Below are 17390 nucleotides of genomic sequence, written 5' to 3' on the forward strand. Positions count from 1 at the left end.
ACAAGAAATTGATTTATACAATATAAAGTCATTAAAAATTTACTGTTTTTCTTTCAATCCAGTGATAATAAAGATTGCTACCTGAGAAATGTGCAGACATTCTTGATCATTTCCCTTGTAGGGGGAAAAAAAAAAAAAATCAACAGGTTGAGCAGCTGTCAGGAGATCTCCAGTCCAACCTCTTGCTCCAAGCAAGGTCAGCAATGAGATCAGACATAATGGTTTATGGCTTTGTCCAGGAAGGTCCACAAAATTTCTAACGATGGAGATTTCAGTCTCTTCATGCAACCTGCTTCCCATTCTTAATTAACTCGGAGCTATTTTTTTTCCCTTTAAATCCAATTGGAAACTCCCCATTTCAATTTATGAACAATACCTCATTCTCCCACAACATATATCAGTAAAGATACTACAGCTCTGTTCTGGATGTGATACTCTAGGCAGAGTCTCATGAGTGCTAAGAAAAGGGAAGTAATTACTTCCCTTAATCTTCTGACTATGCTTATGTTGCCATAGCCAAGTAGGCTGTTACCCTTCATCCCTGCAGGGAACTCTGCTGGCTCATGCTGTCCTGTCGTCCACAACTATACCAGGTCCTTTTCAAAAGGTCTGCTCTCTAGCCAGTCAGACTCCAGCTCAGATTGTTGGAGGGAGAGGTTCCTCTGCAGTGTAGAACTCTGAATTTGTCCTTGATGAATGTCTTAATGTTCCTGTCCTCTGCTCCAGTCTAAATCCTGCTGAGTGGCAGTCCTGCCCTCCAGCTTATCAAGTAGATCTAGTCATTTCATCATAAAAAGCAATCAGGTTCATCAAGCATGACTTACTCTTGGTAAATCACAGAATGGCCGAGGCTGGCCATTCTAGATCTGGAGATCATCTAGCCCAGCCTCCTGTTGAGCAGAGCCACCTAGAGCACGTTGCACAGAATGGCATCCAGGTGGGTTTTGAGTATCTCCAGAAAAGGAGAATTGACAGCCTCTCTGGGCAACCTGTTCCAGTGCTCTGTCACCCTCACAGAAAGAGGTGTGTTCTCATTCAGATGGAACTTCAAATGTGCACCCATGCTCACTGTCCCCAGTCACCACCCGCCTCATTTGCACAGCTCTTTCATCTCAATTAACCATAATGATACCTCTTGCTAATGTAGCAAGAGTTTGTAGTAAAAATTCACTTTATCATGTTACCCATGCCAGCTTTTACCTCAAGTCAGTTTCTCATACACTGCTGAACTAGTTTGTCTTCCCCACATAGCACTTTCTATGGAGAAACAAAAGCCTTCCAATCTGAAAGCAGAAACACTAAACACATTCAAATCTTAAAAATACGCATATATATCCAGTTTTTGACTGCAAGTGGCAGCTCACTAATGCACTAATGCACTAATGCTCTTTTGAGCCCTCAGCAGTTTCATTGGATCTTATGTGAGTAAGACAAGCCTTCAAGGTTTTGTTCAAAGCTATTTATTTAAAAAAAAAAAATAAAAAAAAAATAAAAAAAATAAGATTTTTCTTTCTGTGCTCTTCAAAAGATCTATGAGGGATTCAACATATAAACAAATGCCAGCATCAGCTTTTAGACCAAATGACAACTGTACCATCTTAGGACTCTTCTTTTTAATTCATCTGCTTTAGAATGTTTTGTTTATTTTCTCCCTAATTCTCCTTTGTATACATTTTCTCCCTAATTCTCCTTTGTATTCTCCTTTGTTTTATAGCTCTTTAAGATTAAACAGCACAGATTAAACAGTACATTTACAATGTATATGTCAAAAAGGATTTAAAAGAATTCTTAAAGTCCTTGAGGTTCCCCTGCAACCATTTCTTAAGTTGTATTTCCTTATTGTAACTTGAGAGTAATGTAATAAATTATACGCACTGAAAAAGAATAGTAATCTTCTACTTGAGAGAGGCACACAGTTCTGCAAGTTCAGACTTGTTAGTCCTGACTCTATGACTTCGGAATAAACAATTTCTGCCTACTAGGATAATAATAGGATCCTCTTAGATTTTAAGTTGCCTTCTCTCTACCCACTTTTGAGTAAAAATAGCAATAAGGATGCAATATGACGTACTTGTTCTAATTATGTAATGATTTTTTACTACCATTTTACTTACATGTTCATTTTTTATTGGCCCTTGCCTTTATGACATTCATGCATCAAATGAAAATTAAGTACAGAAATATACTAAATGAATTTAGCAGAACTAAACCACACAATAACTTAGTACACACAGCATTCCCACTAGACCTGGTCGTCCAAAGAATGCTGAATTACATGAACCATAAAAAATGCTTTACAGATGTATTTACACATGATTGTTTATAAATGGTATCCCCCTCTGGGGAAGAGAGAAGAGTAATTTTTTTCACTTTGAAAGACACTATGTTAGTCAAAAAGATGCGTTACAACTGAAAAATGCCTTCCAGATTAAGAAAGCTTATTTGAGACTTTTGCTTGTCTATTTCTTAAGGAACTCCTTCAGGAATTTACAAAATGTTGCAGAACTGGATTTTGTTGTAAAGACAAATGAAATTATAAACTTCAAAGTTTTCAAATTGAGGAAAAAAAGAGAAAAATAGGAGACTTACAAAATTTCTCTGTAGGGATTTCAGTTGATGATCTATCTCTTTCAGACGGTTTTGTTGATCGCGATGTTCCTTATTGTCTCGTAGAACCTTCTCACCTGGAACTGCTTCTAGGCTTCTGTTTGCATAAACCAGAGACTCCTGATGAAAGAAAGATTAGGAAGAAATTAAACACATGACTTTGTATTGCTTCACAGCCAGAAGAGCGTTCTGTTGACTTCCATCAGGAAAACATGGAAATCTTTAGAATAACCAGGGACAGTGAGGAAGGGTTTCAAAAGCTTGCTCCTGTCACTGATAGTGGGAACAGAATTCGGACATCACTGACAACTCTCAGAAGAGAACAGAAGAATCAGAACCGAAGTGTAGGTTTTGTTTACCAGACATCATGGTAAATAACAAGAAACCCTCTCTCACAGTTCAAGTGTGAGTTAGATGTGCAACTGTTATTAAAGACATTCTCATATCCTGCAGTAGCTTTGGATCCAATTCTGAAATTCGTATCAGTGCTAAATACATTCAAGCTTCAGTATAGTCTTATTACATGCAAGAACGGAAAGTAATTTAGATAATTAAGAATGACATTAAGATCATTGAGACATTTAGATCATTAAGAATGCCAAATATTGGCAAAACAGCAAAGCTATGTTGTATTTGGAAAAAAGCAGAACTTTCTGTTGCAAACCAAAGATCCTATATAAGAATCCAAGTAAGCCAACAAGGGAGAGGAAAAAAACAAAACTAAAAACCTGTTAGTCAATTCAACCCAAAGGAACACAAGCAACCATTTAAGAAAAATGTGCTCTTCTCATTCTTATTTTCAGAAGCAGCTCAAGTTATCTTCATAAACACATGCAAGCACAACAGTTTCAGTTAATGTGTCTTGATCGGAAAGGAGAATAATCTTTGCAAATTCTTAACTACAAGGTATAAAAAACTGTAAGCATCTCAAAACGTTTTTTCTGAACATCAGACCATTCTATGAGCTCTGAAATCTAAAACATTACATGCCTGAAAATAAACTTGCTTTAAACACAGTACAAATCTTTGAATATGTATTTACAATCAGCAGTCCCAGCAATTCTTTCCTATAACTGACAAAGCTATAAGCAGCAGCATCTGTTAATGACTAGAATCTCTCAAAACTGGACTCAAGTTTAATGTGAAGACTGCCTAAAGCCAAAATTGTTAATACTGAGTGCCTAAAACCTAGCTTCTAAATACAGAGAGAGTTTATTAGTTAAATATAATGCCCAATAGCAAGAAAACTGCTTGAGTTACATCTAAATAGAACACACACACACACACACACACACAAAAAAAGGATTTATTTAAACTTGTGTTTATTAATACATGAAACAAGGATAGGAACTTTATATCTGTGATATAAATACAGATTTGGCAAACGAGCCCAAAGTATAACTAACTCTCCCTCTAATAAGATGATTTGCATGGTTTTGTTTTCCCAGGGATTTTAATTCAAGTTAAATCTTCCATGGAATCCTGGGGGAGAAAAGGGGAAGAGCAGTATCATATTTCACTTTTTCATTGTAAAAAAATTAAAGTTATTTCTGCAATTACATTCCTAAATCCAATCTTTTGATCTGTGCATATATAGAGGCATTGTCCTCCAAGCAGTTAGTGCTCAGTATGGATTAGAGTTGCAGTTATCATTTGGTTTAAAAAAAATAATGTTATGAACACAACTAAGAATATGCAATTAGTTGTACTGAGCAATCACTAAATATTTTAGTTTAGTTTTTTTCATTGCACGCGTTGTATGCAAGGACTTTTTTATATGAACTCAGCCTTCAATCAAGAAGAGAGCTCAAACTGCAAACAGCATCTCTAAAAATATTGCTACAATACCAACTTGATTTTAAAAGGTAACAGTGAGTGGAGTCAAAATCAGAAAAGCAGTACCTTCAAATTATTATCTTCTTCCCCATACAACTTCCTGACGCCAAACTTATGCAGATCTCTGTCCTAGTCCATGTCACATTTTACTGAGAAATAGCTCAGCTGCTGCATGTACTTGTGAGCAAGCCTTTCAGATTTCAGGAAAACTGTGTATTGTGATGTATTTTTCCTTTTATCCCATTGCGTATGATTTTAAGCCTATCTGTTTCACAAGTAAGTCAACACTGTTCTATCAAAAGAAATTCCTAACTGAGCCTGATGACTTTACTCTCCACAAACTTTTCTTTACTATTAATCTCTGCAATGATATCTAGACAATTCTTATCAGAGAGTGGTGGATAAAAAACTTAAGCTATGAACATTTACTAGAAAATGGGAGGAAAAAGTATTTGTTTCAACATTTTACCTACACAAACATCCATGACTGATATAACTCTAGTTAGCTCCAAGATTGCAAACCGAAATTTATGTTAATTTCTATAAATCTCTGAGAAGAAAGGTCACAAGAATCTCAATTCCTAGCCCATAAACCAGCAGGCTAATAAGTAGTAGAAAACATGAAGCTGGAAAGCCTTGCACTATTTACCTAATTTTTTTTTCTAGAGTTCAGAATTTTAAAAAACAAACAAAAAATATATAGAAAATATCTTAATAAAACACAACATTAATAAAATACTCTTTTCCCTGTATTCTTGGGAATACCTATCAGCTGTAGTCTCAGCGCATCAGCTGATATCTGACCACTATGGAGATTAAACTTCTGCTTTCACAGAAGTGGTTCTTACAGTCTCATTTATCTCATCCGTGAACAGTAACTGATCAGAATTCACACCATCTGAGCAAAGTTAAGACAAATTTTCTCCACATACTCATTTTATAACATTCTTCTCAAGATATCTGCATGAAGGGAAGTATTATATCACAGAAAATATTTTACTGTCAATGTTTCAATTGTTTTAAAACATTTTAATGTTTTTCATCATTAGAAATTAAAAATTATCAAAAAAAAGAGGTAAAAAGATAAAATTATTACTGGCACAAGGGAGGGTGTAAGTACTTAGCAACAGTCAAAACTGTAATGACCATAATATAAGTGGAAATTACCATAATATAAGTGGAAATACCCAGTATTTGAAGTGGCTATAATTGTTTTGCATTTTCTTTGCTCTAAGACTTTAAAACTTAAAAACCAAACCAAACCAAACCAAACAGGCACCTCCTGAAAGACAGTGGTGCCCTACGAACTTCTTGAGCCATAAAACAGGCTCATCAGTTTATTTACCTGCTTCTAACTTTGCCTTGAAGTGGAGATATCTGTCAAAAGCATCAATTTTAGTGAAGCAAAGGCATAGAGTATAGGCTATAGGAGTTTATCAATGGAAACATCAGAATGTCTACAGAATCTTTCATCACTTTGAGTAATCATTTAGTTTTAAACTGTTAACTATATTTTTGTGCTATAATTGAAAATTTGAATTATTTTTTTTGATAAGAAGAAAAACAGGTATGAAAGAATTCATCAAGGTAATAAATGACATTAAAGTAATTATCTTAAGATAATCAAGCAGACAGATATTATTGTTTCTTTAATCAGAGTCTCCACTGCTCTTTATTTTCAGATAGTTTTGCAGTTGTTCAAGTTGGTAACTGTACTCATCATACTCAGTCTTAGCACTTTACATTCTTCATCCTACCGTTTTCCTGTTTCTTCCAGAATTATATTCAATTTAATTTGTTCTTCCCCAAAAATATTGAGTAACACAAAAGCATTTTAAAAATATTTAATTAAGTTGGCACCAAAACAAAGGAATGTTTCAGAGAGAAATTAAGTTCTGATGAGAAACATTTCCATGTAAAATAAAACATTAGTCATGGAAAAGCATTCTGAATCCAGCTGGACTGATTGCACAAAAAGATGAATCTGTATGCTTCACTTTAGCAGCTCAGCTATGGTACTGTACAATAATTAAATCCAGTTGTTAAAGATTTCTGGGCTGGAGAATAGTTCCTATATCCTGCCAATGTATTCATAAGTGGCAGGAAGCTTCTCTCCTATTGAGCCAGTGGTGATTAAGTGTTTGCTCTTTGAAAGTTATATCTAATGAAATTCTTCAAAAGAAAAGAATGTACATCTTTAAGATATGCAACTCTGAGTTAATTTCATTTTAATTACTTCTAAAATTCTAAACAAAACCCAAGCAGATGTTTATACACCAACAATTCTTCCAATGTTCCCCATCACTAATGCATTATACTCTGCTTAACCACAGCAGACGCAATCCACATATCATGGAAGTCAGAAAGAATTTCAGCGTTGACTTTTAGGAGAAAGAGTAATGCCACTGAGTAAAGCCTCTTCTTCAAAAGGGCACCCACTTTCCAAATCAGACTTCTGTCCTGTAACAATTCTCAATACTGGTATCTACCTTATTTCCTCACTTAGTTGCTGTGATCAACTGAAGCAGCAATTGAAAAACTTGTCACGAAACATTTGAAATTAGCCCTACAAAGGGGGGCAGAAAACCAGAACTCTTATTGCCTTTGTCTTGCACATGGCATTCGTGTTCACTTATCACAAAGCAGTATCTTTCAGCAAAGGCATCGCTCAATTCCTTCAGATCCTTTCTCCTTTTTTGTGTAGGACTGCTCAGTCAGTTACCCTCATTTCAGATCGTTCATTTGTTTTATTTTCTTTCTTACATGCAGTAAGTAGCACCTAACATTTCTGAAGCTATTACTTTTCTAAAAACATTTCTATAACCCATCATAATTCTTTTGCAACATCTGCCAATCTGATGCCATTCATGAATTTTATCAAAACCTTGTTTTGTTAACCAACTCATTCTGGAAGATACTAGCACCATACCTGCGACATACCTAGAGCGGGTTGCAACAGGACTAGAAGAGAAGGAGTAGAAGAACAGGGGAGAAAAATATAAAGTATCAGCTAAATAAGACAAGCTAGTTTGGATTTAAAAAAAAAAAAAAAAAGTTTCTACTGCATTAGAAAACATTGTAAAAGAACCAAAGAATGAAAAAACATGGGAATTAGGTTTGTTTGGATGTTGGGGAGAGTTGTGAAAACTACTGTCTGAAAAATAAAACTATCTGGACCAAAAAAGCTAAGATTCAGGGATAAAAGAAACTGATGAGGAGTAAAATTGAGAAAGCAAAGGAAAGTGAACGTGAAACCAGAGTCGGGACACCTGAGGAAAACAAGATGAAAGAACTGTGAGCACAACAGAACCTTGCTGTCTAGGGGCTGCACAGATCCAGCATCTATGTCTTGCCCTTCCTCTTGTCAGTACATATATATGCCATTCACTGGTAAAGCATCTCATTTTTCCCAGGGTTAGATCAACCTCCATGCCATCAGTTACTGTTATCTCAAGCATCGCTTTCAAGTAGAGTTTCTGAACTCGCTTCAGGCACTTCCGTAGGTTGCCAGGTGGCAGAACAACAAAAGTGTATGCTTCCCACTTTCTTCATCACTTCCCCTTGCCACCAGCACCACCAAGAAACATCAATAATTAAGGATGAAAATCTAAGCCTTAATCAAGTATTAGGCAATACCAGAACTAGGAGTGCATCTCTAATCTTTAATCACTCTATGTATCAGTTCTCACTGAACTATCCCAATGCTCCCCAACTTTTTCAAGATGTCAGGCTTTTCCACTTACATGGTACTGCTGTCATCATGGAAGCAACTGGAAAGCCTGAAGTATTCCTAAGAAAGTACACAGGGATAAGATCTTGAAGAAGACATTTATCTCCTCCTCTTTAGTGCCTGACAGTTTCCTTGATAAGCTTGTTATAACACAATTGTAGGTTTTCTTGAAAAAACTTGAAATAACTTTTATTGTTTGGCAGTTTCATATGCCAAGTAAAGATTGTGTGAGAAAAGCCGTAGTAAAAGTATGTTTGCATATATGTATGTGTAGATGTAGCAATGCATACACTCCTTAGAATTCTTCTAAATTTTCTTCTATTTTAAGTTTTAGTTTTTAAATTAGTCCCAAAGACCAAGCATACAAGAAGAATGAGAGAGCATGCAGAACAATACAATAACTTGCTCTGCCACATTGAGAATGTCAGCTGACCTTACCCTGTCTGTATCATTCACCCTTCTACAAAAATTTGTTAATTCACCCTGCAAAATAAATCATTCACTATGGGGCTGCCCTATATTTAGCATGCAGAGCTTCTCCAAAACAAGTATAAAAATTGTAAGCTAAATTCTTCTCCCTGAATGTTCACTACAACAACTAACCCTCCCAACCCCCAAGCAACAACAAAAATAAATCCCTGAGTATGAGACCAGAAAACTTAAAGATCCATTTTTTCCCCTCCAATCAAACTACTTGATTTTTTCAAGCAGCCTGAAGCACATTAAGTATGTCATAGAACAACTGCAAATAAATTAAATCTAAAGAGTAAATCCAAAATGTAATGTTGCAACAAACAGTCATAGCCTAAAGAGAGAGCTGAAGAATAGGAGGAGATTGCATTGAGCAAAATGATGTGCACTTTGATAGCTCAAAGACAACATTTCAAATCTAAGCACAATGTGAAATAGTTGTGATGAAATTAAATGGAGGAGGTGTCTTAGCTACAACTACTGATGAGGTATGAAGAGTACAGAAAGAGACCAAAGCAGACATGAAGACACAATCATGAAAACTTTGAGTCTATAACAATATCAGAGGATATCAATCATGATAAACAAGGCTATTCTAAAAAAAAAAAAAAAAAAGCAATGAGCCTAGGACATGTAAAAAAATATATGGCCTTTGACAGGAAGCTCTCTAGACTCAAAATAGTCACTAATTTTTCAGCTACAGCTGCATGTTAGCTCCTGCTTTTTTTTTCAAAAAGCAACAGTAAAAGGAATTTGAAAACAAAAGGTGTTGATAATGAACTCACGTAAGCAAATTCAGAACGTGACCTGCTTTAACTGTTCTACATATGAATTGAAGTGATTGTATCAAGGTACAAATAACTACAACCAAGAACACAGAACTAAAGGCTAGATCCAGTACAAAGCTTCCACAGTAGCCAGGTTTCTGAAAGTTGACAGAGCTATTTTCTCCTCCACCTACCATCAAAAATGTTAGCAGCTGAAATTCTATGTAAATATAAGCAAGCCCAGTCATGTCACAGTGCCAGATAAATCAGAATGCACCTACAAAATCAGGCTTCATGAAGAATTCAACACTGACTTCCCTAATGTCTGGATCACAATGAAATTACAGCATCCAGAGAGCCACAGCTTGGCGTAGCAGAAAATCAGCAATGCATGTGTCTAGGGAATTTTGGTGTCAGCTGGAAAAGCATCCAGAAATCAAGACCATTCTGGCATTACACAACAGAAGAGTAGGAGGGTTTAACTTTTTTTTTTTCTTTAAATTAGTTTTGAATTTATACAGTTAATATATTTCTAAATCCAATTTTAAATAGCTAAAGCCTCCTACCCACTTCAACTTATATTTATTACATTTAAATATGCTAATTATCTAATATGATAATTCTCTAATATGATAATTTTCTAAATTTATGATGTCAGCTACAAATAGTTCTGTTCTTTGGTAACTTTCACTAAAATGACTCCCACATTGTAGTTTATCTGAAGAAAAAATGACAAATTGAATCCTGTATTTCCCAATACTACAGTGTCTTAAAAAAACCTTTTATACTCCGGAAAACAAAGCTGAAACAACTGCTTTTCACCAGGTATGGGTAATTTATGGAATTACCCATCTCTTTTTGGCTATCAAGTCTGATACTATTCAACAAGACAAAGTATTACTCTTTTCAATTAGCACATACATAAATTCAATTTTCTATTCAATCCTTCGAGCTTTTACCTGCAAAGGAAGCAACAACAATCACTTGGACAAAGCGTCCCAGAGAGACTACTCATTATCACAGACAGTATCATTAACTTCAAGCTGATTTTGATGTCTTGTAACAGTGCACACAAGATCCATCATTTCAAGCTTAGGTCCGTGAACTTGAACAACCTGGGTAACAACTGAATTTGTGTGATTAACCACTAGAGGGAGTTGCTGTCTCACACATTAAACCCCAGTAGGTACATGATCAGCTTCGAAATGCAACTCCTCTGGAGCTAAGAGAAGCAAACTACTACTTCAGATTAAACAAAATTTGCGGTCCAGAAAGAATCCAATAGAAAATTAGCATTAAAGTGCTGTTATGAATGTAATGTTGCCTAAAAAATAAAAATAAAGAAAAAAAAAAAAGGAAGAAGAAAAAATCAGTTATTTTAACTCATGAAAGAGATGTTCCCTCAATTAGTAACTGAAAACAGTTTTGTCAATATATAGTCTTACAGAGCCTCCATTCTGGCTATGAACTGTAAGTTTTACAAACGTAAGCAATTCGTGTGCAAATAAGTGCAAAAATAGGAATTCATGGTATTTTATGTAGTTATTTCTCACATTACACCATGGTCAACATTCCTAGGATATGGAAAAAAGCAGTTTTCTATCTACATAATTCAAACAATCAAGGCTGAGACCCCAAAGGTTCCTATTAGTGCTGGCAAGCAAGGGAGAAAAACAAAGACCCTTAGAAGCATGACATATACAATTCCAATTCACTTTCTGCAATCCTTAACATTGCTTATCGATAACAGCTTTATATGTCAGACCGTACATGAAGAGGCACTTTTGGAATCCTGAGATAAGAAGAAAACAAAATCTAATTCCCAAAGATAAATTATTATGGATAATGTATTACAACACTGACCACACCACTGAGGCCCTTGGGCTGTTCAGAACATCTGATTATCAAATTCTACATATGAAATTTCTTGTTGAAAGGTCTGTTCTCTAATATACCTGATAAATCTGGCTTGGAGATTTGGAGTAAGAGCTTGAAATTGCAGAAAAATCCCCATTAGATAGCAGCATTTGAAGCTTAATGTCTATCTCATTTAGGTGATGAAATTCCATCGGTTCAGGTGTGTACCCTTCTCCTGGTGCTAGCCAGCCAGATTCATCATCCTATTGAAAGATAAGGAAAATATTTAATCCTCTTTCCCAAAGGAAACAGACTTTAAAGGCAGTTACACATCAAGTGTATTTATTTTTCAAATAAACTGTACTTAAGAATAAAATGCAAGTTCTCATCTAGTTCAATGTATAGCTGAACTCTGTCAGTATTCGTGTATCATGCACATCCAAAAGCAGATATGCAGCAAACAAGAGGCACACATATTTCAGTTTGAAATAAAATTAAGCAGCAACTTAAGTGGACTTTATATATATATATATATATATATACACGCTTCATTTTATTTTTCAGAAAGCACCCACACATCTACATGCATTCATGTCTGATGTCACTGACATGAATATCAATTTTAGAGATGGTGTGCTCCTTTGCAAGATAGCATGGAGGAGAGAAATTAAAAGGAAATTGTCTGACAGAGGTAGATCCACCAGTCCTAAACCAACAAAGAACATGCCATAATCTCACATTTTCTATGCTAATATTGAAGCAGAAAAGCATAGCCCTTGGAAATCACGCTAGAAACCACACTAGAACTGTCGACAAGCATCAACCTAAGACACTTCAGTTATGCCGTGCATCTCTGCACTCCTTGTTTGCCCACACAAACAGTACCTCTAATGTTGGAAACACCATATTACACCTGAAGTCCAAGGGACTGAACAGAGAATGGAATGGGCTGCATAGCAAACTTGATACAAGATATATTTATCCAAAAAAAAAAAAAAAAAATGCAAGTCAACAGATACAAAAACAAGAAATTCTCAACTACACTACATAATAGCACATCTTGCCGAACTACCCCGAACAATTTTTGCCTCATAAAGAAAGTCTGGCAACAAACACAGATAGACATCCATTCTGGTACACACCCAATCACACCTGCACAGCAGAACATGCTAAAATTCATTTAAAAGTCCAAATAAAGTGGAACATAATACACTGTTGACTATTGTTCTCTGAAGGAACTGGAAGCAACAGGCTCCTGTGCAAGACAAAGAAGGAAACATAATCAGAATACATGTCTAAAAGCACATCAATTTTCCATCTGACAAGGGATCAAAAAGAGTCACAAAGCGGCTGAGGCTGGCAGGGCCCCCTGGAGCCCACCTGCTCCAAGCCCTGCTCAGGCAGGGCCACCCAGAGCAGGGTGCCCAGGTGGCTTTTGGAGACCTTCAAGGAGGAGACTCCACAGCCTCTCTGAGCGATCTGTGCCGGTGGAAGAGAGGAAGCATGAGAAAGCTTGGCCATCCTCATTACCCTAAAGCACGCTGGTTGCAAACAGACAAAAACACACACCCCAAACTCCTATCATAAATTACCTCTATTTTGGTTTTGTGAAACAAAAACAGTTTCTCTATTGCTTTCTCATAGAAGTATGATGACAGATCTAGTAAGCCTGACCAAACATGACCTGATAGCAGGAAAGCCACCCAGAAACATCTCTAGAAGTTTTCCAGCTATGCAGAAGCATCTGTTCAAGTGAGACAATGACCATCATAAGTATCCAGTGTGGTACTAAACCTGTCTCATGTTAACCACCACCTAAGCAGTGTAAACACACAGAAATGACTCGACAGGCATCAGCTGAGCCACCAAGTGGCAGCTTACTAGCCATCACTCAATGTTTATTTCACATGCTCTCAAATCCCCTGCTCCCAGTACCCAGTAGCCACTTTAATCCAGGGTTAAACAGATTTAAACGCTCTTTCTTTGAACTTTAAAGATGGCCACTGATTTAACATTTGTCTTGGAAAACATGCTTCTATCCTGTCAACATTTCCTATGTGTTAACTCAGAACAGTATTTTTATAACAGCAGTCGGTGCTGATTACTATGTAACATCTGAAATGACTTACACCCCTGCAGTTTTGACAATTATGTAAGTCTGAAATATTTTAAATAGTCTTTTTTTTTTTTTTTTAAAGAAGTACTACTTAGTTGGACTAGATTATCTTTGAAGGCCACATCCATCTGAACTATTCAGATACTTGACATATTTAGTAATACAAGTCAAATGAAGTTATCTAATCCCCATTACACTATACAGAAGAATTAATACAGCATACCCAGCTCTGTCTTGATGGACAACCTCCAAAAGCTAAAATATTTTAGCCAATGTAGTTGTACCAACTTTTTAAGAGTCAGAACAAAATAACACGAAAGTGGCCACCAGTTGGACAGTTACCCGTGCCAGCTTGGAGCAGTCTAGATTACTCATTACCTGATAACTTCCTTTGATCTTTGTTATAAAGCAGCCTTGGGAAATGAGTCACCCATAATATAATTCAAAAGTCTCAGAGAAAGAATCCTTCTCTAAGCTAGACAGGTTTCAAGTAGCTAAGTATTATCCTTTCTTTTATTCTATCTTGGCAGTTGGTTTATGAGCTATTTTCTTTAAAGGGCTGGTCTAGTAGTGACTAGATTAACCCACTGTGGTGGTTTACCCAGCTGGGCAGCCGAGCTCCACCACAAGCACTTTCTCACTCCCCTTCCTCAAAGGAAAAGGGGGAGAAAAGGGGAAACTGCTCCATGCCTGGAGCACCTCCTGCCTTCCTTCTGCACTGACCTGGGGGGTCTGCAGGGCTGGTTCTCACTCCTCACTCTCCCAGCTGCTGTTGTGCAGCAGATGTTGTTGTTGTTGTTTTTTTTCCTCTTTCTTAAATCTGCTTTCACAGAGGTGCAAACACCACCACTTATTGGCTCAGCTCTGGGCAGCAGTGGGGCCCTTTGGAGCTGGCTGGGGCTGGCCCTTATCTAACAGGGATTCTTCTCACAGAGGCCACCCCTGCACCCCCGCTAGCAAAACCTTGCCACATAAACCCAATGCACTCAAACTTCAACTGACAAAAACAGGAATTGTATCAGGAATATAGAGCAACACACTCTTTCTGTAGTGCCCTATTTAATATTTGATATGAATAGTACAAGCTCTATAAATACGTGCCCACATAACAGCGCCACATGCTAAATACAAACTTTGGATAAATGTTGCACTTTTCCACTGCCATGATGCCTTAAGAACTGGTGCACAGAAAAGGCACGCGTTGCTAGTCAGAATCTGTATTAGCTACTTGGAAAAAATACCTGTAAAGTTTTGTGACATTTAAATGCTGGCATTTATCAAATGAAAGACCATCTCTTTCAAAGAACTGAAAGGATGGTATTGTTAATCCAACACCAAGCAACCCTTCCAACAAGAGGAGAAAAACAATCAACCAAAACCAAAACAAATTAAACCCACACTTTCCCAACAGTTTCTTCCTATTCAAAGACTGGATGAAGCACTGTTTCCATTGAAGATTTTGACCTTCACATGGGATTACAATGCTAAACCTGTTGCAAGCATATCTAATAGGGACCTTCAATCTCCTCCTGAATGCACCAACAAAAGAATAATTAAATAATGATCAACTAAGCTTTAACTTTGTTCTTCTAATAAACAACAAATTCAAATAAAAATCAACTTTCCTAACCTATAGATCAACATTAAACCGAAGATGCATTTACACTGCATTTTTTAATGCTAAACTATGTCAGCTAAGTCAAATATCAGTGATCATTAACCGATCAGTATCTTACACAGATGAATATGTCAGTTCTGCAAGCATGGTGTTCACATCCAGAAAAAAGTATGTAAATTTTCTATGCAAAGTGATGGAACAAAGGTCAGAGCAACAGGAAGACTGCTGCAATTTTATAGAAGTCAAAGTTTTTTATCTCAATAGAAACACTGAATGTGGCTGATAGTTTTACACCTTTGTATACCAATAATCAGCAAAGGTTAAGTTCTCTGTGTTTCTGCTCTAGCTTATAATCTGTGAAAGAAGAGTTACTGTTAAAATACTGGGCATTTATATCATCCATTTCTTTAGATCTTCCTGTCTCCTAGACTCCTCAACTCACATTTGTTCCACAAAGCTCCAAAAATGCTAAAACACTGAATATTTACTAGTTTCCCTGGATGAAAGAGAAATGTGTTTTGGGCCAGTGACCACACAAGTGTCAACCCAGAAGTCACACTGAAGTTGAGTAAATTACAGATTTGTTTAATGCCACAAACGCTGGTAAGGTTAGTACTCTGTATCCATAACCCGTTTGGACTCAGATGAAGAAAATTCTGAGCTCACTTTACCCCATATCCTGAAACTGTAATTTAGAAAAATGTATTTTAGCCACATTTTGGAAAAGAGTAATTAAGAACAGCACCTCTTGGATGACTCTCAATCTTATCAGAAAATAATTTAAGAGTAAAACATGCAAAGACAATCAAAAAAAACAACAACAATGCATCTGCTTGTCTCACATATGAGTTGTTAGTTATCCTACTGAAAATTTAGCCCAGATAATTTTTGTTGTCTAAGTTAAACAGAAACTGGACCTAGATTATGTTTTGTTCATTCTACACAAAGTTTACATCTTTCTTCATATTCAGTGTATACTGACATACTGTGACAAAATTCATAACATTACTACAGACTTGACGTACATTTTAAGGTAAAACAAATTTAAAAGGTCATGTATTTTTTTAAACAAAGCAAGGACTTTCCCAGCATTTATTCTTATTTATTAAAATGCATTTTCTTGAAGTATTATATCAAATATATGGTTTATATGGTTTAAGGATCATAATATGAAAATACTTATCTTTAGAAAGTTTAACACCATATATATTTGAAAAATACCCTAGGCTTATATAATGATTCATTTTTCAAATCAGATTTTACATACCCATAGCCTAGCAGCTTTATGATTACTTTTGTAACATAAGAAATGTTCCCAACAACTCTATCACAATGATTTTTCCCTCAGAGGAGTAATGAATAAAAGCTGTCTCCTAGTATCTAGGAGATCAAAAGATTATTTGACATGCTCACATTACTGGGAATCATTTTGTGGCACACAGTTTCCTTCAAGCAGTGGTGGCTGGCATAATCACATATTTATTTTACTCTCCATAAGGAAAAGTATTTCTATTTACTTCAGCTCTTTCTATCCACTGCAGTATGTGGATGTGCACTGCTTGCTCTTTAACAGCATTATGTTAAAACAAACATGTCCAATACTTAAGTAGGCTTTTGGCTTCTTTGTGTACTTTTCAGACAGACTGAGTTGGAAGCCACACAGTTATTTTTCCAGATGCAGACACAAGCTTCATCAGTATATATTTCCCCAATTGCTGCATCCTAAAATTAAAGTTCTGATACAACTCTGAGTTTTGTGGTACTGTTTGTTCTTGTTTATTTGTTTGTTTGAAGCAGATGCTGGCCTTTCAGCATCTTTATGCAGCAGCTTCACATTTTCTGCATAAAGAGTACTCTCATTGTGCTTCTAAGGTTCTTTCCATCCATGTCTTATTTTCCTGAAACTTCTGCTGCTTATTTGAGGCCTGCGCACTTCCACTTGTTAGTAAAGTGAACAAAGAAGCCAAGGAAAATTCATTTTTGCAGAAAAAAAAAAAAAAAGACTTGTTCGGGTTCTCTCCTGTCTCAGTTGGTTACTTCATGATAAGACTAAAACAATAATCAAATTCAGATTTACAGTAAGCTAAATACACAAGGACAGTACAAATTAAAGTTCACATACCTCAAGATCTTGCAATTCACTTCCATCTTCTGTATCTTTCAATAGTTCACTTAACCTTTTCCTTTCTCCTTCAAGCATAGCTATCTGGTTTCCTGAATCTTTTGCTAGCTGAAATATTTTGCAAACAAAAAGAAAAATAAAACCTTTAGAACTCCATTAGCTCAAACAGTATCAAAATAAAATTGTTAATCTCTGTGACATTAACATCCAAACTTTGTTTATTTTCATAATACAAATTATCACTCTGACAGGTAATAAATTGATAA

The 17390-nt window shown here is 36.1% G+C and overlaps 1 protein-coding gene across 6 annotated transcripts in view; it reads right to left on the bottom strand.

The window, feature by feature from the left end:
• FSIP1 (fibrous sheath interacting protein 1) overlaps window positions 1–17390 on the bottom strand; it is an 82449-nt gene that overhangs the window by 52794 nt on the left and 12265 nt on the right. For all 6 annotated transcript variants that reach the window (XM_035328650.1, XM_035328649.1, XM_035328648.1 and 3 more), the window contains 3 exons: window positions 17125–17232; window positions 11367–11531; window positions 2590–2727 (listed from right to left, as the gene is read on the bottom strand). In XM_035328650.1, coding sequence (XP_035184541.1) covers window positions 2590–2727; window positions 11367–11531; window positions 17125–17232 — 411 coding nt within the window. The remainder of the gene's footprint in view (window positions 1–2589; window positions 2728–11366; window positions 11532–17124; window positions 17233–17390) is intronic.

Source organism: Oxyura jamaicensis, chromosome 5 (genome assembly GCF_011077185.1).
Source record: "Oxyura jamaicensis isolate SHBP4307 breed ruddy duck chromosome 5, BPBGC_Ojam_1.0, whole genome shotgun sequence".
In the NCBI taxonomy this organism is placed as follows: Eukaryota; Metazoa; Chordata; class Aves; order Anseriformes; family Anatidae; genus Oxyura; species Oxyura jamaicensis.